This window comes from Oncorhynchus keta, chromosome 17 (genome assembly GCF_023373465.1).
Source record: "Oncorhynchus keta strain PuntledgeMale-10-30-2019 chromosome 17, Oket_V2, whole genome shotgun sequence".
Classification (NCBI taxonomy): Eukaryota; Metazoa; Chordata; class Actinopteri; order Salmoniformes; family Salmonidae; genus Oncorhynchus; species Oncorhynchus keta.
The window spans coordinates 17,893,218-17,913,603 of NC_068437.1; the positions used below are offsets into that span (position 1 = coordinate 17,893,218).

Consider the following 20,386-nt stretch of genomic DNA (forward strand, 5'->3'; position numbering starts at 1 on the left):
GCAGTGCTTGGGTCAGTTCCCAGCAGGACTGTAAACCCTCTGTATTTATAAATCTGTCGCCTATTATTCATTCCAGGACTCCACCTCATCACTTACTCACCCACTAACCCACCCCTTGACTGCCTTGCCTTTTCCAGGGCGCTCCCAAATCTGTCCTCTTCTGCCTCCGACCCGGTTTCCTCAAATATCCACACTGGGAATGTGTATGATCATGTAAGGCCCCAGATTAAGAGCAGTGTCAAACTGGGCTATGTGGATATTACATTTCACCAGCATCATGTTTGTCTTGCTGTAATGTGCTACCTTAGGTGCTGTTGGTGTTATATGGCTCAGCTCACAGTGGATGGTCTTTTAATCAGAAGAGGCAGAGTGAAGCATCCCTCTATCAATCATTAGGACTGAGATGTAGATTGCTCACTGAATAAATCAAATAAATCCACACCCCTTCCACGCAGCATGTTTTTCTTCTGGACCACCTTAAGAAATATGCTTGCTGCTGTACTGACCAATAAGAAGGATGTACATAAAAACTACAGGAAATTCAGTACACGAGATCCATAACTGAAGTGTCCCCTTCTCTCCCTCGTTCTAGCTATTTCTGGTTCTAATGTGAGCTCAATCATTAAGTCGATGAACACATGCATCTCCACATCGTCACAACAACAACGATGATGTGGTGTGTCTGCTAATGTCACGGCAGATCTAGTCCATCTCAGATAACACTAGATCCCTATGCTTTAGCAACCCCGAATGGAATTATCTGATTACACAACTGAAACCTAACCCTTTCACAATAATGGTGTGCGCAAGCCATCTACATATAGATTTCATGAGAAAGCATCCCCTGTACTTTGATATGGATAGTCTACATGCACGCCACGCACACGTACGCCACGCACTTACCCGTTCCACGCTGCTTTGCGTTTCCCTCTCAATCGGTATTGTAAGGACGAGAAGCCCCGCTCGACTCTCTCTCCTCCCTCATCAAGCCCTGCGAGCCGACAGCGGCGCTCTAATCGTCGTAACTACAAGAGGGTAAACACGGCTGGCTCGGCTGTGGCGGGATTATCTATGCGACCTGTTGTTGCTAAAACAGAGGCACCCCCCAAATCCTCTGCCATTGTGCTGGCTGTCCATGCAGCGGCGGGGCAGGGCAGCGAGGCGCTGCTTTGTCAGCACTGGTCTCTGTCTGTGGTGATGACGCTGGAGAGGCGCGCTATGGATATATGCTTCTATCTGAACGACTGGCGCAAACTATCAGTGCGTTGCAATGTAACAAACACATTGAGCTTCCACTGGTGGCAGGGTGATTTCCCTAATGCGATATTTATTTATTTCCTTATGAAATCTGTATTTATATCAGGAGGGGAGGGGATGAAATCAGCAGACAGGAAGCATTTGAAAAAAAGTATCGTGGTACTGTACCATTCCAGATGTTGTGTTAAGCAGGCCTCACATCACCGAAAGAGGAAAAATATTTCCTAGGTTTACACTAGGACGCAACTTGAATTAATCAAAACATCATTTGCACAACAAAAGGCAAATATTTGCAATAGCCTATTGGAGTAAAACACAATTATATTAAATATTGCATAATGCTTTTTAATTCCAAAGTCAACTTTAGGCTAAACAATTGAATCCATCTACATATTACAGTCCCCTGCCAAGGCTTTAGGATGAGATAACTGAGCCTACAAAAAAAATATGGAAATCACAGATGTGGGCCTGTAACAAAGTTCTTAGTCATTGCAATGTGTGATACATCTTCATATAGCCTACATCTAATTGAATTGAATGTAACTTATAGTTAAAGTTATTGTCCACTGCCAAGAAATAGCCTACTGATACTGATTATAGGCCAAATGTGTAGACTCGTATCTACAGCTACTAGGATACAATGTAACAAATGTGACATGCCCCTCAAGCTAGACTGTAGCATATATAGATATAGATATAGATATATATGTTTGTTTTGTTGTCATTTGAATAATGCAGAAACGTAATAAATACAATCGTGTGTTTTAAGTCTTATCGTGACATGTTGAACCACGTGACCATGCTGATGATGACGACATATGAAGTTACTTTAGTCAGCTTCCTACTTCCTTACCCTGGCTTGGTTCTCTCCGTCATCTTCCTTTCTTACGATAAAAAGACAAAATGTCCCACCAAACGGGCATACAGGGTACCTATTTCAGTTACATTCTGTTGTTGCTTTCTTGGCATGTTTGAACTGTATATATCTCAATTGAAAATCTGTTTTTAATTGATGTTAGAGCAAGCTCATTTGAAGTGCCGATTCCTGTAAGCAGCAACTGTAGCTAGCCAGTTAACGTAAGCGAGCCATCTGTGATTATTGATTTGATTCTCTGCTAAGAAGTAGCAGCAGTAGCAATATGTCCAAAAACAATGGCCAGCCATATCTGCTCCAGCCTCTGCTCAAGCGAAAAATAAACATGTTTTTCAAGCTGGTCATTTTGGCTCGGGCAACGCCTTCATTGAAACAGTTGGCGTTCAAATGTAAAATGGTCCAGACAGCCGCAACCTGAACCTTTCAGACGCACTTTCAAATAGAAAATGAGCTCACTCACAGCCTACACCAAATTATCTGAATGCTTTCAACCCAATGAAAGATGCTTTTGGTCATGTAGTGCATGTGGACACCTGTTCATCACACATCTGATTCCAAAATCATGGGCATTAATATGGAGTTGTTCTCCCCTTTGCTACTATAACAGCCTCCACTCTTCTGGGAAGGCTTTCCACTAGATGTTGGAACATTGCTGCTGGAACTTGCTTCCATTCAGCCACAAGTATTACTGATGTTGGGCAATTAGGCCTGGCTCGCAGTCGGCATTCCATTTCATCCCAAAGGTGACGATTTTTACCACTTCAGCACTCAGAGGACCTTTTCTGTGAGCTTGTGTGGCCTACCTATTCATGGCTGGGCTGTTGTTGCTCCTAGATGTTTCCACTTCACAATCACAACAGACATTTGACGAACATCCTATGACGGTGCCATGTTGAAATTCACTGAGCCCTTCAGTAAAGCCTTTCTACTGCAACAGTTTGTCTATGGAGATTGCATGGCAGGGTTCATCTCTCATCAACAGGTGTGGCTGAAACAGCCCAATCCACTCATTTGAAGGGGTGTCCACATACTTTTGTATATATAGTGTATCAATATTTGTTCATTTTCATTTGCACAGGTATTGAATTATTTATGCAAGTGATAGGCTACTTAAACAGGTAACGTTAGATGGTGTTGTGTGTGACATTAATGTAGTTTTCACAACATGGGTGCCTGAGGATCCTGTTCACAAAACAGGTGTATATGGTAACCTTGACCATGTCCATCTAAATAGTAGTGGTGTGATCCAGTCTGTGATCGGCTTAACTCTGGGGAAGGAGAATGCTTAAGTTCGTATGCATTCATCCTACGTTGCATCCTATGTTCTCTGTATGGTCTTATGTGAGGGATAGGCCAGTACTAGGATGGTGTCCTAGATTTCAGTAGAGGCTTCTTCCCATAATTGCAAGAAACAAACTCACTTAACATCTGTTTTTTCCAGCTGGTAACGATGTGAAGGATGTCTTTGCCAGTGCAAGGAGTGGAAACCAATATCGACTCCTAAAGATTGTGATTGAGGATGGTAAGAAATGTTTATTTTTCCACCAATTTGATCATAAATAAACAGATCCAAAGTTTGCCACGAAGGTTGTTTCTTTCAAGGGTAGGCCTATATTTCAGATCATTTTCAGAAGAAAAAACAGTTACCATGATTTAGGAAAGCCCAACAGATTTAATACACCAATATTACGTTTTCACTTTGAATGCGCAACTACTGAATTTGTGTTGCAGAGCAACTTGCTTTGGGCGTGACCAGGCAAGCATCAAAGACATGGGACCAAGAGTACGACTCGTTAGTCCTGCCTCTACTAGAGGACCACCTGCCATCTTATATCCTGTACCGACTGGACTCCTCCAACAACCAGGGCTACGAGTGGATCTTCCTGGCCTGGTCACCTGACCATTCTCCTGTAAGCAAGTCACCTGACACAGAGACGTCAACTTCCCTGTTAACATAAGTTCCCTCTGCAAATTATGTGGCACAGTTGTGTCAATGACACAGGTCTCCCTTTACATGCTCACAGTGACAACGCAGCCTCTGAGCAGATTTATTTTGTGTAGAATAGCTTACTTGTAAAAAAATATATTATTTGTCACATGCTTCATAAACGACAGGTGTAGACTAACAGTGTATACTTATGGGCCCTTCCCAACAATGCAGAGAGATAGAAAATACATTTTAAAAAGTAATAATGTAATAATTAACAATAACTTGGCCGTATACACGGGGTACCAGTACAGAGTTGAGGTAATTGAGGTAGATATGTGCAAATAACTAGGAATAAAATGACTAAGCAACAGGATGGATAATAAATATTAGCAGCAGCATATGTGATGAGTAAAACAAGTTGGTGCAAAAAGGGTTAATACGGATAGCCCAGGTAGCTATTTGAACTATTTTACTAACTATTTAGCAGTCATTGCTTGGGGGTAGGAGCTGTTCAGTGTCCTGTTGGTTCCAGTCTTGGTGTATTGGTACTGCTTGCCGTGCGGTAGCAGAGAGAACCGTCTATGACTTGGATGGCTGGAGTCTTTGACAATTTGTAGGGCCTTCCTCTGACACCGCCTAGTATAGAGGTCCTAGATGGCAGAGAGCTTGGCCCCAGTAATGTATTGGGCCTTACACACTACCCTCTGTAGCACCTTGCGGTCAGATGCCAAGCAGTTGCCATTCCAAGACCAAATCAAATTGTGTTTGTCACATGCGCCGAATACAGCAGGTGTAGTAGACCTTACAGTGACATTCTTACTTACAAGCCCTTATCCAACAATTCAGTTTTAAGTAAAAATAAGTGTTAAGAAATTATTTACTAGGGCCTTCCGGGTGACTCAGTCGTTAAGGGCGCTGTACTGCAGCGCCAGCTGTGCCACCAGAGACTCTGGGTTCGCGCCCAGGCTCTGTCGTAACCGGCCGCGACCGGGAGGTCCGTGGGGCGACGCACAATTGGCATAGCGTCGTCCGGGTTAGGGAGGGTTTGGCCGGTGGGGATATCCTTGTCTCATCGCGCACCAGCGACTCCTGTGGCGGTCCGGGCGCAGTGCACCCTAACCAAGGTTGCCAGGTGCACGGTGTTTCCTCCGACACATTGGTGCGGCTGGTTTCCGGGTTGGATGCGTGCCGTGTTAAGAAGCAGTCCGGCTTGGTTGGGTTGTGTATCGGAGGACGCATGACTTTCAACATTCATCTCTCCCGAGCCCATACGGGAGTTGTAGCGATGAGACAATATTGTAGCTACTAACAATTGGATCCCACGAAATTGGGGAGAAAAATGGGGTAAAAAAAATAAAGTATTTACTAAATTAACTGAAGTAAACAAGAAAAAGAGAAAATTATTAATGAGCAACAATAAAATAACAGTAATGAGGCTTTACGGGTACAGAGTCAATGTGCGGGGGCACCGGGTAGTTGAGGTAATTGAGGTAATATGTACATGTAGGTAGAGGTAAAGTGACTTTGCGTCGATAATAAACAGTGTAGCAACAGTGTAAAAAAAGGGGGGCGGGGGGGTCAATGGAAATAGACCCCTGAGGGGAAATGGACCCCTGAGGGGCCGGTCTTAAGGATCAGCATGGCAGATTTGTTTTTGCCTACCCTTACCACCTGGGGGTGGCCTGTCAGGAAGTCCAGGATCCAGTTGCAGAGGGAGGTGTTTAGTCCCAGGTTCCATAGCTTAGTGATGAGACTTGTGGGCACTATGGTGTTGAATGCTGAGCTGTAGTTAATGATAGCGTTCTCATGTAGGTGTTCCTTTTGTCCAGGTGGGAAAGGGCAGTGTGGCGTGCATTGGAGATTGTGTCATCTGTGGATCTGTTGGCGTGGTATGCAAAATGGAGTGGGTCTAGGGTTTCTGGGATAAAGGTGTTGTGAGCCATGACCAGCCTTTCAAAGCACTTCATGACTGCAGACGTGAGTTTTACGGGTTGGTAATAATTTAGGCAGGTTATCTTAGTGTCCTTGATCTGCTTCAAACATGTAGGTATTACAGACTTGGTCAGGGACAGGTTGAAAATGTCGGGGATTAGGGTCTGGACCGGAGTGAGCAGTATGTCCTGTGTCGCTGACTCGTTGTGAGTAGAAAACTTCAATCAAATTGAGGTTAGTGATCGCTGTTCTGATGTCCAGAAGTTATTTTTGGTCATAGGAAATGGTGGTTAAAATCAGCTATAACACACAAAAGAGCATAATTGGTCATTCCAGCCATTAATGCTCAACTATTTGTTAGCCTATGTGTAGTTTAGCTGTAGTGTAGTGCAAATGGGACATTTTAGCTTTTGGCCTGCTCTTTATGCAGGTAACATCACAACTGTTGCAAATTGATGTACTGACTTGGTTCTCATTCTCAGAGTAATAAACTCAACGGACACTTTGAAAGCGTCTTCCAAGACGGTCAATACAGCTGCATTCAATTAGTTGCACACACTATATACCTTCCTCCTATAACCATTCACTTCTAAACCTCAGCACTCCCTCAGTGACATGAATAAGTATAATTCATATTCTCAGAACCCAACAACAGAGAATGAAAGAAATTGAGCTCTACCTGATTGAATGAAGTGGTTCAATTAAGACTGAGGAATGTTGCAGGGACAGGAGGATAAATGCTGTGGTAGAGAGAGTGTATAGACTAGCATAGCATCCTATTCTAACAGACCGGGCAGGGCTCGACATTCCTACCCACTATCCGGAGGCGGCGTGCCACGGGTCCAGGCATGTCTGGAAATCTGCAGAGGTTTCAAAACACACAAAGCACATGTTCTCCCCCCCCCTAAAAGATTTAGATGCACTATTGTAAAGTGGCTGTTCCACTGGATGTCATAAGGTGAATGCACCAATTTGTAAGTCGCTCTGGATAAGAGCGTCTGCTAAATGACTTAAATGTAAATGTAAATGTTCTAAGACTGGAACATCCCAAATGGGCTGTGTTCATCTGGTGCTGATCCAGGCACAGTTAGCTATCCCATGGAAAAAGAATGGAAGCATGTGTTGAGTTAGCAAGAAAAGAATAAAGAATTGTGTTTGAACAACAAGAGTAAAATCACTGCAATTCATTGATGAAATAGAAAGGGGATGGAATAGATGCATGTTAAGAGGCTGCTTTTCCAGTACCCCTTGGTGTGTTCGCTAACACATTCTATTTCAAACAGGTGCGACATAAGATGTTATACGCTGCTACCAGGGCCACAGTGAAGAAAGAATTTGGCGGAGGACTAATCAAAGATGAGCTCTTCGGCACCACAAAGGTTGGTTAGATTGTCTGTGTGAGATTGGCTTGTGAAATCCTCTTACTCCGAGGAGCTGATTTGCCGTCTGCTTTGCCATTCAACGGTTATTGTAATCGGAGGTGTCCTTTTTCTTCCCTGCTCAAGCGGGGGCATAAACATTGAACAACGTTCCAGTGTGAGATTGCTTTAAAAAGCTTGTCAGTAATTTGGCATTCACATTATCACACATATATAAGATGGAGGGTCGAGTATTGTTAAATATGTATTGTACATGTATAGTAGTTGTGTATGTAGATGGCTAACTGGTATGTGGTCCACTCTCCCCGATCCCCCAGGAGGACATGTCTTTGAGGGGCTACAAGAAGTACCTGGTGGCCGAGGCAGCACCGCTACCACTCACTGCTGCCGAGGAGGAACTGAGGCGGATCAAACTCAGTGAGGTACGCACACACACTCACGCAGAGAGAACGGTATTCACACTTCCTCTGATGTTTAAAAGTCATTCTGTGTAAAAGTTGTTTTGTTGGTTTAAAGTGTTAAATGGGTGTGGATTCAAACCTTTTCTTTCAACTAAGACATGTATTGTATGCAAACCTGCCTTAATATGGAAGGAAGTTAAAGCTTATGAAATGAGTGGTTCTGACCACTCAGGACAATTCACAGACGGAGCCCCTGCACATCTGCTTTTCATTGTGTCCAATCCAAAAGACACCGTGTTGAATATTAATGACGGCTGGTGATACCCCTCCCTTCCCCTTCCCACAATGTCAGCAATACAGTGGTGCATAATGCCGACCTGGCGCGAAGAGTCACTGGAAAGGTGCTGATGCGTTGGAACTGCAGGATGTTGGCAGATATGACTATTAGTCCCGTATGGGTCGAGACTCAGGTTTATAAATGGGTTGTTTTTGACAGAAATGTCATGATGCATTGTAAGCATAGATGTTGTCTCACTGAAGCACAGGTCTTGCACTAAAATGTCGTTCGTCAGCCTATATGAGGGGCCACCCTTGAATGTTGATGATGAATGATCATTCAATACTTTGCATTGATTCTGCATGGGAGAGCACTTGGTCAAGGTCACACCACTGTGCCTGTGCTTGGCCCCACTGATAAGATTGGGGTTTACACTGCTATGTGATAGCCCGATGCTTTACTTGCCACTAATGATGACGATGCTAGTTAAGTGCGCTTTTGTCTGGTGTTTCGATTATAAAATGTGATTAACCAAAAATAAGTAACACATAGTAACCTGTGCGTCTATTTTGAAAAGCTCGGCCTCAACTCAAACCACGGCGAGTGTTCTTTAAAGAGAAAACAACATTATTGCTGTGCAGAGTTCACCCTGTCTGTCACAAGACTTGTCTCCAACTCCATAAAAGGAATTAGTCTGAGAAGCAGTTCGTCACGCTCCTAAATACAGCCAGTAAAAAGCTAGAAGGGAGAAAACAGGAAGTAAGGGTAGTATTTCTCCCAGTTGTTGAAGGAAGATAATACCAACATTAATCTGTGTGGGAGGAAAGTGGCTTTGAAATGTGCCTGGAGAGCGAGAGGGAGACTGCCTTGACTAAGTAGTTGGATAAAACCCACAATCCTTTTGGTACATGAGGTGGGTGCACCGCATGTGCTGCTCAATCATGTGTATACAACTGACAGCTGTTCATTCAAAGAGAACAAACAGAGCACTAAAAATAGAGGCCATCCATCAGTATAATCCATTTCCAGTCTTTCAGGTGATTTAGAGGAAGTGCCTCATCCCTCCAGTCTCTCCTGCCAACATATAGAAATATCAGCCACATGAGTCATTATCCCCGATGTGGAGAATTTGAGAGGGGATGAATGTTCTATATTATTTTTGCCTGGTATTTGCTTGATATTAATTTTAAGGTGGCCTCGTCTTCCTTAGGAAAGAGATCTTATGATCTCTAAGGGACTTCCTGGTTAAATGATAATATTGATTGAACCACTTGCGCTACTAGTGGGCTGCGTGTTGACTAAGGTAAAGTTGTTTTAGTTTTTTCAGTCAATGTCGTGCCGTCTTCACAAGTGCGGTGAATTTTCTAAACTCTTAGTACAGTGTTTGAAGACGTCTTTCACCACATAACCATTGATCCAAAATATACGTTTACCGGGAAATACCATGAACATTGATTTAATCACCAAAACACAACATCTTCTGAATGTGTTTGTGTTGTTTTCAACCAGTTAATCCAATAGCAAAAGAAGCAAGATCCAGTGAGCACCATAATTCATTGGACAGTGACCATCTCAGATTTTTAAAACTTGCTTTGAAGTCAAATCTGTCTCGTCATCATTATAGTAGTTATATATCGTACTTTGTTTCTACTTTACAGACATTTTCATGATGTAGTTCTCAAAACGTGTAGTAGACCAGTTTAAAATCTATAGTAGTCTGATTAAGTAATAGTAAAACGTATTTTAACAAATGCGAAGAGAATCATGCCAATAGTGAGCATTGCATTGTGAAAGGCAATTACTTTATATGAACAAGCTTTGTGATGTGAAACATGTTTAGAGAACACAGATTTTAAGTTGTGTCAACAAGTGATTATGATTGTGTCAATTGAAAATGTGCGTAGTTTTGAAACTACTTTTTTTTGATCGTCTTGTTTACAGTTTTGTACTAAGTTGTGAAAATTGCACCAAAGCAATTGAACAGAACTGTACAGTTTTCTCTGTGCTGTGTGTTCAGGTGCAGACTGACATCAGTGTGGACACCAAGCAGCAGACACTGCAGGGAGTGGCCTTCCCCATACATGGAGACGCTGTCGAGGCGCTGGAAAGATTCAAGGACAAACGAGTCAACTACGTACAACTTGTAAGTCCTTCTTCCCCCTCAGTCGCTTTTCCAGGTGAGTCCGTTGAGAACAAGTTCTGTTCCTTCTTTATACTCAGGATTCCCTTCAGAATGACCAAGGAATTTTGGAGTCGGGAGTTTTATTGAACTGTACAATGTGGTTCTCCTTTTGACCAAAGCGTCATTGTCAACTCTCCTCATTGAAATTCAAGGGCTGGTGTCACAAGATCTGATTTGGGGACAAAGGCATAATTGTGACACTTTGAGCTGGCACTGCCTGGTTCTCGCTCCTCTTTCTCTAAAGTCATAATGAGCAGGTTATCAAAAGAGCTATTCGATAAATCACACACAACTGAAATGACACTTTATTAGAGGGTCATTTTCCAACTGTCATATCTGGTTAATTCATAATGGTTTCATTTCAATAGGAAATCGACTTTCCCAACGAGCTCATTAGGTTGTCTAACACTGAACCGACCGAGGTGAAAGATCTGCCCAAGAGGATCCCCACTGAGTCGGCACGCTATCACTTCTTCCGCTACAAACATTCCCACGAGGGAGACTACCTGGAGTCCGCTGGTAAAAAAAATATATAAAAAATGTTACGTCATTTCTTTTCACAGAGAAACACAACAGAATTGTAAGCAACTTAACACACCCAAGCGGTCATGACTTAAATCTTTCATATTTCACTGAAGTTAATCTTTTTTTTATTTTTATATTTCACAAAGTTCTATATCTCTTGATTGTGATGGGACATCTTCCATTGTTGTTTTCTCTTCTGCAGTGTTCATTTATTCCATGCCGGGGTACAAGTGTAGCATCAAAGAGAGGATGCTCTATTCTAGCTGTAAAAATCCCCTGGTGGACTTGGTTGAAAATAACATGCAAATTGACATTTTGAAGAAGGTAAGGACCAAAAGGCCAAGCTATTTTATTAGAATTGTAACACAACCAATACAAAGTGTTAGTAACATTTAAGTGTTCTCTGTGTTTATTTGGAGAGGATCTTTCTTAGGGTTCAGGAAAGTATCAGTAGGTTCAGGTTTTTTGGGATAATTACATTTAAATTCATGAAGTATATTGACACTCCTATTCTAATTTTCCTCAGTGTTTCAATTTGGAATTGGAATTTCAGTTTACTTCCTGAATTGACTTCAACCCTGGTTTTGTTAACAGTCCAACTCTGCACTATTCATGTGTTTGACTGTCCACAGCTGGAGATAGACAATGGGGATGAGCTGACTGGTGACTTCCTGTATGAGGAGGTCCATCCCAAGCAGCATGCACACAAGCAGGCCTTCGCCAAGCCCAAGGGACCTGCCGGGAAGAGGGGCGGACACCGCATCACCAGACCACCTGGAGATGGAGAAGAGAACTAAACGAACATCACCCCCCCACACACACACACATGCTCCATAATGGAACATTCCAAGTGATCATGGAGGGAAAGCTTATTTGACGCAACCTTAAAGCCCATCCAGAGACTGAACTATGCACTCCAAAGGCCAACTTAGCTGAGACACACACTTGAGAATGTCCATTTGTAGCCTGTCAAATTGAAAGTTCTATGAGGGCGTAACTGCATTTATTCGCAAAGTATTTTACTGAGCTATTCAGAGGTTAGAACAAGTTGACTAGGAAAGGTTTTTACACTGTTGTTGCTGAGACAAAAATATGCTAGTGCAACTAATGTGAATTTGTGCCAATGTGACGAACCCTCCATGAGTTGTTCACATGCTTGCATTCCTCTTACAGTAGGTCAATTTGTTATGCGTTTCCTGTCCCCAAAGTTGAGACGTCTCCATCGCTATGTGTGCACAGCTATGAAGAGGTCTAACCCCCCCCCACAAAAATATCATATTTGCTCACATCATTCTTCATTTTTTTTGTGCAGTTTATTTTTTATATTGGAAATTGTTTTTGATATAATTGTGGTTTACATAAAACACATCTGCTGTGAAATGTACTTTTCTATGCAAGTGCTGTACATACATGTGATTTAAAGGTCTTGTCTGTACTGATCATCTATCTAGTGTCAACGAGGGTCAAGTGACAGAGACAACAGGGGCTTCCAGTATTTCACATTATTGATGCATCTCAGATTACTCCTTCAGAGGAAGCTAAGTTGCATATTGTGTGCATGCAAGGTGAGAGTCCCAGAGACTGGAAAGGGGATATCAAATGGAATTTGTTTCTGCCACAGTCACTTGTCTACTGATTATTGTAAGGCAAACCACTAGTTTAACACCTCATATTTGGACAAGGGAATACCTTCTCATGAGAAGTGTCGTGTTTGGTCTTAAGTTAATTTTTAAAAAGGAAAATAAAAATATTTAAATCACACATACTGAATAGCCTATATTTATTTTTGAAATTACATCTACTTGTCCAATGATATACTTACAGTACATATCAAGCAATTCAACAAAGATGGAAAATATATTATTTTGGCAAAAAATACAAAAGACTGGTGCAACATGTTTGGTCCTTTTCTTCAGCAAAGTAAACTTAAGGAAAATGAGTGAGGGATAGTCGTTCTTCCTGTTGTCTATGCTTCACTCTGGGGTCCCAGCTGTTCCAGTGAAATGCTTTTGACAACATCTTCAAGCTCTGTCAGGACCTATTGAAATATTGACATTTCAGTGTGATACAGACCATAAGCAGCTAGTAGTAAGCATTGGCTCCCAGCTAGTAAGCGATTGTGTTGATCACTAACAGCTAAGCACCACAAAGGACGCATTGCTACTGCATACCAGTGGAAACGGTACCGTAAACCAAAGAGCTACCAACTGTAATGGCATCACACACCTCTTCCATTAGTGGCCGTTTGTTCTTCTTGTCACTGAGACAGTCGCTCGCTAAGAAGTAGGTCCTCTCCACCAATGGCAGGTCCCAGTCTGTCATCTTCTTGTCCACAAAGTCCTCCAGGGCCATCTCCTCCTCATCAATCTCATCTTTCATCTCCATCTATAACAGCCATAATAAGTCATAACAAATGATAACAGCCATAAATCATAACAGTCGTAACAAATCGCTGAAACACACACAGCCATCAGCCACTGCCTGCAGTGGTAACTACACTGGCAGACCAGAGAAGTAGAGCACTGCCATCTATAATCTACAAATGTGGCCTTATGTTCCACCGGGAGCAAAGAGTAGAAGGTTAGTAAGTATTTGCTGCACAAATAACAGACTTTTTGATTGATACTGTATAGTAAATCCTTTTCTTTAGATAACATGCATTCATGTGTACTGTATTGGGGGATGGTGAAGTCTGAAGAGTATAGAGAAAGATTCCATTGTGCTGCTTTGCTCACCAGGAACTTGGGATCACGGTTTTCATCGACTGGCGGGAGTCCAGACAATATTTCTAGCAACACCTGTAGATGACAGAAACCTTAAGATGAACCACTTGGCTCCAGCTAACAACAGGCCTCTATATATTATATATATATATAACTCTCCACTAATAATAAAGTATGCTATATTGAAGATACTGTTCCCAGGGCTGTCAGGCTGAACACAAGACAGTAGCTGTTGGTTTATGACCAGGTTCAACACACAGATGACCTGACCTCATATTAGACTGCTGACATTAGAGAAGGTCATTTATGTCATACAGTACTGTTCCCACACTTTCCATTATTAGCCTAAATAAACATTTGCCTACATGTTTTTTTAATGTATCATTGTGGTGCAACCTTTAATGATATTTCATTGTGTAATTGATTGGCTGGTAGACTGGCAAAGGTGCATGATTCTGACTTACGGGTCCGATAATTATGTGTGTGTCAGTAGTTTTTGGAGTCTGGCACTGAGGTAAACTGCTGAACTGACAATTCCATTTCATGAGTTTTACTTACGTTGCAGTTTCTCAATAAATTCAATATTCTTGTCGCTGTATCTTCTAGGCTCTATTTAGGTCTTTAAAGTGATGGTGAGAAAGGAAACTAACACTTTACCTGTTTGTCATAATGGTGTGGTGTAGCCACATGAGGTGCTGCCAAAATTGACCCTTCGCTAAGCCCTTCTTGGTTACTGTTACAACCTCGGACAACATTTTCCTGGGCAGCCCAATTCCCCATTCAAACACTCGCAAAATCCCCTAACAATGATCTCAAACTGTGTTTCTAATACACAATGAAATGAAACACAGACTACCCCTTGCTAATCAGGAAACTCTTGGGTATGTTATGGTGGACTGTCATTATAATTGGCCAATAAACTGGCCAATAAACAGAAAAGATTAAGAGGGGCAAAAGAACACAGACACTGGACAGAGGAAGATTGGAAAAAAGTGTTATGGACAGACAAATCTAAGTTTGAGGTGTTCGGATCACAAAGAAGAACATTTGTGAGATGTAGATCAAATGAAAAGACGCTGGAGGAGTGATTGACGCCATCTGTCAAGCATGTTGGAGGCAATGTGATGGTCTGGGGGTGCTTTGGTGGTGGTAAAGTGGGAGATTTGTACAGGGTAAAAGGGATTTTGCAGAAGGAAGGAAATCATTCCATTTTGCAACGCCATGCGGACGGCGCTTAATTGGAGCCAATTTCCTCCTACAACAGGACAATGACCCAAAGAACAGCTCCCAACTATGCAAGAACTATTTAGGGAAGAAGCAGTCAGCTGGTATTCTGTCTATAATGGAGTGGCCAGCACAGTCACCGGATCTCAACCCTATTGAGCTGTTGTGGGAGCAGCTTGACTGTAAGAAGTGCCCATCAAGTCAATCCAGTTTATGGGAGTTGCTTCAGGAAGCATGGGGTGAAATGTCTTCAGATTACCTAAAACAAAAATACAACTAGAATGCCAAAGGTCTGCAAGGCTGTAATAGCTGCACATGGAGGATTCTTTGAGACAGAGATAGCTAACCAGCTGAGCTAGCAAACAATGTAACAAAAGTATAATTTCGGATTTGAAAAACACTCCATTTAAACATACATTTTTTTTTAGAAAACTATTTTTCCATAGCCCTCACTGGCTTTCATGCGAGGTGTCGGACTTGGTGACAGTTGCTATCCATTGGTTGCCCAATATTCTGGGGTGGGGCTTAGCAAAGGGTCAATTCCACTTGCCATGTGGTGTTGCTAATCATCAAATCAATGCGGTGTGGATGTCACATTGTATTGTATAACGTCTGTGCATTGTGTTAGTTCCATACATTTGTGTAGCTGTAAAGAACAACTCACCACTCCAAAACTGTAGATGTCAGATTTAGGAGTGATCTCGCCCCTGAGTGCCTCATTTGCCATGTATGCTGTTGTACCCACAATCCTCTCTGTCATCACTGTCGCCGACGATCGCGTGGCTGAGGCTCGGGTCAGCCCAAAATCGGAGATCTTCGGCACAAGTAATTCATCCAGCAAAATATTACCACTGCCAGATAGAAATGATTTAGCACTCATTAATAACATTGAGACTGATATGACAAGGTTGTCCGTCCATGATTAAAATGTCTAAAATATGATAAAGTGCCATGGGAAATGCATTATAGAAAATGTCCACAGTTACCTCTTGACATCTCTGTGGACATGGTGGTTGCTGTGCAGATAATCTAAGCCTCTGGCCGTTCCCACAGCGATCAAACATCTCCTGTGCCAGGAAAGAGGAGGGCTACCATCCTACAATGAAATAAATATAGTCACAAAGACAAAGTACATGTAAAAGGTCTCTCTTGCTAAAAATCTATATTTATCTCAACGGTTCTGTATAAATAAAGTGAAGGGAGATGCCAGGCGGATATGTATGCTTACCAAGCAAGCCAGACGATCTAGCAATGAACCATTGGACATGTAAGCATACACCAAACAGGGGTGATGGCCATCACGGGAAAAGCCAACCATGTCTACTAGGTTTTCGTGTTTCAACCTGTGAAAATAAGAGGGCTCTTATCAGACAAACAGTGGCCTGTTCTTTCAATGTTAAAGAGTTGAAGGTAAATCAAATCTACTCAATCTAAAAACCAATCTCTGGAGAGTTCCTAAGTAAAGTCCCACTCTAAGATATAGGTCGCTCGGGACATTTCTCTGTTGATTGTTTGTTAGCGGAGACATAGGAGGTAGATGTGTTCTCTGATTGTGAGATATTGAGCACACGCAAGCTATTGATTCCATTAATGGAATAGAGGTGTAATGACGTGGTCCGACAGCAGGTCAGCTAGCGTACAAGGACTCCTCACAAAACAACAACGGACGAGCAGAAAATAAACACCTACACCATAAGAGTTTGGACCTCTTGAATGAACTGAACGCTCAGCTCTTCAAGTGAGATGTCTTCCATCTAAAAAGAAGGTGACAGAAGTTTTAGTCACCATTGAGAATGTGCTGGATAATCAAATATGGACAACAACTCGACTCGCACACGGAACAAACAATAAGGTGTTAGTGCCAGAGAGAACAATTAACACCTACTGAGTGTAGTTTCTTCACTGCCACAGGTTTGCCATTGATGAGGCCTTTGTAGACCGTTCCAAAGCCGCCCTCACCAAGTCTGCTCCCACCGTCACTCACTGGCCTCTCGTCAAAATTACCAGTTATCTTCTTCAGCTCGTGGAAAGAAAGCCTGAGAAAACCTAAGGATCAACGGACAAACCTGTTCATGAGGATAATTCTTAGTGCAGTTATCATAGTTTATTGAGCACTGCACATATGCTGCCACCTACTGGGTGTTGTGTGCACTGTGACACACACGACTGAACAAGTTCAATCTAATAGGCCTAGTTTACACATTTCATCTCACTATACACAATCTATAACAGTATCCTGTCACCATATGTGTCTCATTAAACCGCAAGTAAAATAACCTATAAGGCTAATCTATATAGAATCTATAACCACATGTATCACTACGTTCTGGGCATTCAGTACACCTCCACTGATTATAACACATTTATATAATAATAATATATGCAGGTCACCTGCAGTGCCATTGGGTTCCGGGTCCTCCTGTGGCTCCGAGGTGCTGTCTGGTGGTGGCTGTTCCTTTGTCTGTGCCTCTGTCCTCCCCAGGGGTCTTGTTGCAGCATCGCTGTTGCCTACCATCTCTTTGTCTCTGGGAGAATCAGGTGGCTGAGGGACTGCTGGACGGGGGTTGTTGATTGCATCTGGGTAAAATATAGAATTTAGATACAAATAATGACGGGGCACTGTTGAAATAAATACACACAAAGGCCAGACCAGAGATGAACAGGCAGTCAAAATACTAGAAAGTCCTTGATCTAATGCATATTGCCTACTGTAGTACCCAACCTGGTAGAATAATACTGGCTGCAGCCATTAACCTGTGGCTCATCAGAATGTCCACTAACTCTCCCACGGTGCTGTTAGATGTCCCCCAGTCATTCAGGAGCTCCATGGTAGGACTTCTTCCCTGTAAAACCACTGCTTCAAATCGCCTATATGAAGTTTAGTTCCAGAATGGAGCAGTAGAAAAGGGAAACAACCCAAAACATGTCACAAAATATCATGCAGGCTTGACAGAAGGTTACAATTTGTTATGATGGCGACACTGCCGTCAGAGAAGTAGCTGATTGGCACATTACCTTAGATGTTGCTGAGAGTACCTCGGCTCCCCTGTGGGTTTATGTATTGAAACAATAACGTCTTTCCAGCTGTCTTGAGGGTCCAATAAGTCAGACAGTTTTCGTCGAACCCCATAGTTGAGGTTTCGAATAAATGTAGCCGATGTTATTGTGTTGCTCATCCTGAAAAAAAAGGATTACACATGTTCTACAGTCGTGTTTTTCCATCATGTGGAAACACTTAAAAGGCAAACGTTACAATTGTCATCCATGGCGCTTACCTCGGTAACGTATCTAGATATCGTTTTTATATATATCTATTTCCTTGTTCATTGAAGTACCCTAAAAAAATGTTTTTTTTTGTTCCCGAGATTGAGCAACTTCCCTTGTGTAAAAAATGTACCACGTGACATGGTTCCACTTTTGTCATCGCTGTAGCATGTATTGTAGATTAACAACAGTGCCCTCTTGTGGGAAATGTTGGAGATACAATTATATCTGCCAATGAGTTTAAAAGCTCTGTTATTCTTCTCCACCAAATAGTAGTCTTCCCCATTCCTATATCTGAGAATACCCTTGGAAGCATGCAAGTCGAGATGCTGTTGTGATTAAGTCTAGAGGTCTGGCGCATATACATCAACAGTTATAATGAAATAACCAGGACAGAATGCTGTGCACGCTTTGGCAGCCAGAGATTTAATTGCTCTTCCGGAGTCAGTGAGAATAATCATTCTCTCTTCTCATATACAGTGCCTTGCGAAAGTATTCGGCCCCCTTGAACTTTGCGACCTTTTTCCACATTTCAGGCTTCAAACATACAGATATAAAACTGTATTTTTTTGTGAAGAATCAACAAGTGGGACACAATCATGAAGTGGAACGACATTTATTGGATATTTCAAACTTTTTTAACAAATCAAAAACTGAAAAATTGGGTGTGCAAAATTATTCAGCCCCCTTAAGTTAATACTTTGTAGCGTCACCTTTTGCTGCGATTACAGCTGTAAGTTGCTTGGGGTATGTCTCTATCAGTTTTGCACATCGAGAGACTGACATTTTTTCCCATTCCCATTGCAAAACAGCAAGGAGGAATGGATGGAGAGCATTTGTGAACAGCATTTTTCAGTTCTTTCCACAGATTCTCGATTGGATTCAGGTCTGGACTTTGACTTGGCCATTCTAACACCTGGATATGTTTATTTTTGAACCATTCCATTGTAGATTTTGCTTTATGTTTTGGATCATTGTCTTGTTGGAAGACAAATCTCCGTCCCAGTCTCAGGTCTTTTGCAGACTCCATCAGGGTTTCTTCCAGAATGGTCCTGTATTTGGCTCCATCCATCTTCCCATCAATTTTAACCATCCTCCCTGTCCCTGCTGAAGAAAAGCAGGCCCAAACCATTATGCTGCCACCACCATGTTTGACAGTGGGGATGGTGTGTTCAGGGTGATGAGCTGTGTTGCTTTTACACCAAACATAACGTTTTGCATTGTTGCCAAAAAGTTCCATTTTGGTTTCATCTGACCAGAGCACCTTCTTCCACATGTTTGTTGTGTCTCCCAGGTGGCTTGTGGCAAACTTTAAACGACACTTTTTATGGATATCTTTAAGAAATGGCTTTCTTCTTGCCACTCTTCCATAAAGGCCAGATTTGTGCAATATACGACTGATTGTTGTCCTATGGACAGAGTCTCCCACCTCAGCTGTAGATCTCTGCAGTTCATCCAGAGTGATCATGGGCCTCTAGGCTGCATCTCTGATCAGTCTTCTCCTTGTATGAGCTGAAAGTTTAGAGGGACGGCCAGGTATTGGTAGATTTGCAGTGGTCTGATACTCCTTCCATTTCAATATTATCGCTTGCACAGTGCTCCTTGGGAAGTTTAAAGCTTGGGAAATCTTTTTGTATCCAAATCCGGCTTTAAACTTCTTCACAACAGTATCTCGAACCTGCCTGGTGTGTTCCTTGTTCTTCATGATGCTTTCTGCGCTTTGAACGGACCTCTGAGACTATCACAGTGCAGGTGCATTTATACGGAGACTTGATTACACACAGGTGGATTGTATTTATCATCATTAGTCATTTAGGTCAACATTGGATCATTCAGAGATTCTCACTGAACTTCTGGAGAGAGTTTGCTGCACTGAAAGTAAAGGGGCTGAATAATTTTGCACGCCCAATTTTTCAGTTTTTGGTTTGTTAAAAAAGTTTGAAATATCCAATAAATGTCGTTCCACTTCATGATTGTGTCCCACTTGTTGTTGATTCTTCACAAAAAAATACAGTTTTATATCTTTATGTTTGAAGCCTGAAATGTGGCAAAAGGTCGCAAAGTTCAAGGGGGCCGAATACTTTCGCAAGGCACTGTATATATATATTTACAGTGGGGAGAACAAGTATTTGATACACTGCCGATTTTGCAGGTTTTCCAACTTACAAAGCATGTCGAGGTCTGTCATTTTTATCATAGGTACACTTCAACTGTGAGAGACGGAATCTAAAACAAAAATCCAGAAAATCACATTGTATGATTTTTAAGTAATTAATTTGCATTTTATTGCATGACATAAGTATTTGATACATCAGAAAAGCAGAACTTAATATTTGGAACAGAAACCTATGTTTGCAATTACAGAGATCATACGTTCCCTGTAGTTCTTGACCAGGTTTGCACACACTGTAGCGGGGA

General features: G+C 42.1%; 3 protein-coding genes across 6 annotated transcripts in view; 1 reads left to right on the forward strand and 2 right to left on the reverse strand.

The window, feature by feature from the left end:
• Nucleotides 1-1,328, reverse strand: part of LOC118396541 (transmembrane protein 117-like) — a 73,498-nt gene extending 72,170 nt beyond the window's left edge. For 2 of the 4 annotated variants that reach the window (XM_035790799.2, XM_052465636.1), the window contains exon 1: nt 904-1,328. The gene's annotated coding sequence lies outside the window, so the exon portion shown is untranslated. The remainder of the gene's footprint in view (nt 1-903) is intronic. The other 2 variants (XM_035790800.2, XM_035790801.2) reach the window with 1 other exon arrangement.
• Nucleotides 1,329-2,045: 717 nt separating this feature from the next.
• Nucleotides 2,046-12,518, forward strand: LOC118396544 (twinfilin-1-like). The gene is made up of 9 exons (XM_035790803.2): nt 2,046-2,185; nt 3,573-3,653; nt 3,863-4,041; nt 7,277-7,372; nt 7,690-7,794; nt 10,068-10,193; nt 10,601-10,751; nt 10,960-11,081; nt 11,390-12,518. Exons 1-9 carry the CDS (start codon nt 2,161-2,163, stop codon nt 11,552-11,554), a joined length of 1,050 nt encoding a protein of 349 aa, XP_035646696.1. The 5' UTR covers nt 2,046-2,160; the 3' UTR covers nt 11,555-12,518.
• Nucleotides 12,519-12,520: 2 nt separating this feature from the next.
• On the reverse strand, nt 12,521-18,142 carry LOC118396543 (interleukin-1 receptor-associated kinase 4-like). Its single transcript, XM_035790802.2, has 12 exons — nt 17,980-18,142; nt 17,720-17,881; nt 17,427-17,572; nt 17,096-17,281; nt 16,590-16,750; nt 16,394-16,458; nt 15,933-16,047; nt 15,691-15,800; nt 15,369-15,555; nt 13,493-13,555; nt 12,984-13,142; nt 12,521-12,795 (listed from the first exon to the last, which is right to left on the reverse strand). The coding sequence occupies exons 2-12, from the start codon at nt 17,878-17,880 to the stop codon at nt 12,724-12,726; spliced, it is 1,425 nt and encodes a 474-aa protein (XP_035646695.1). The 5' UTR covers nt 17,881; nt 17,980-18,142; the 3' UTR covers nt 12,521-12,723.
• Between the last annotated feature and the right edge of the window lie 2,244 nt (nt 18,143-20,386).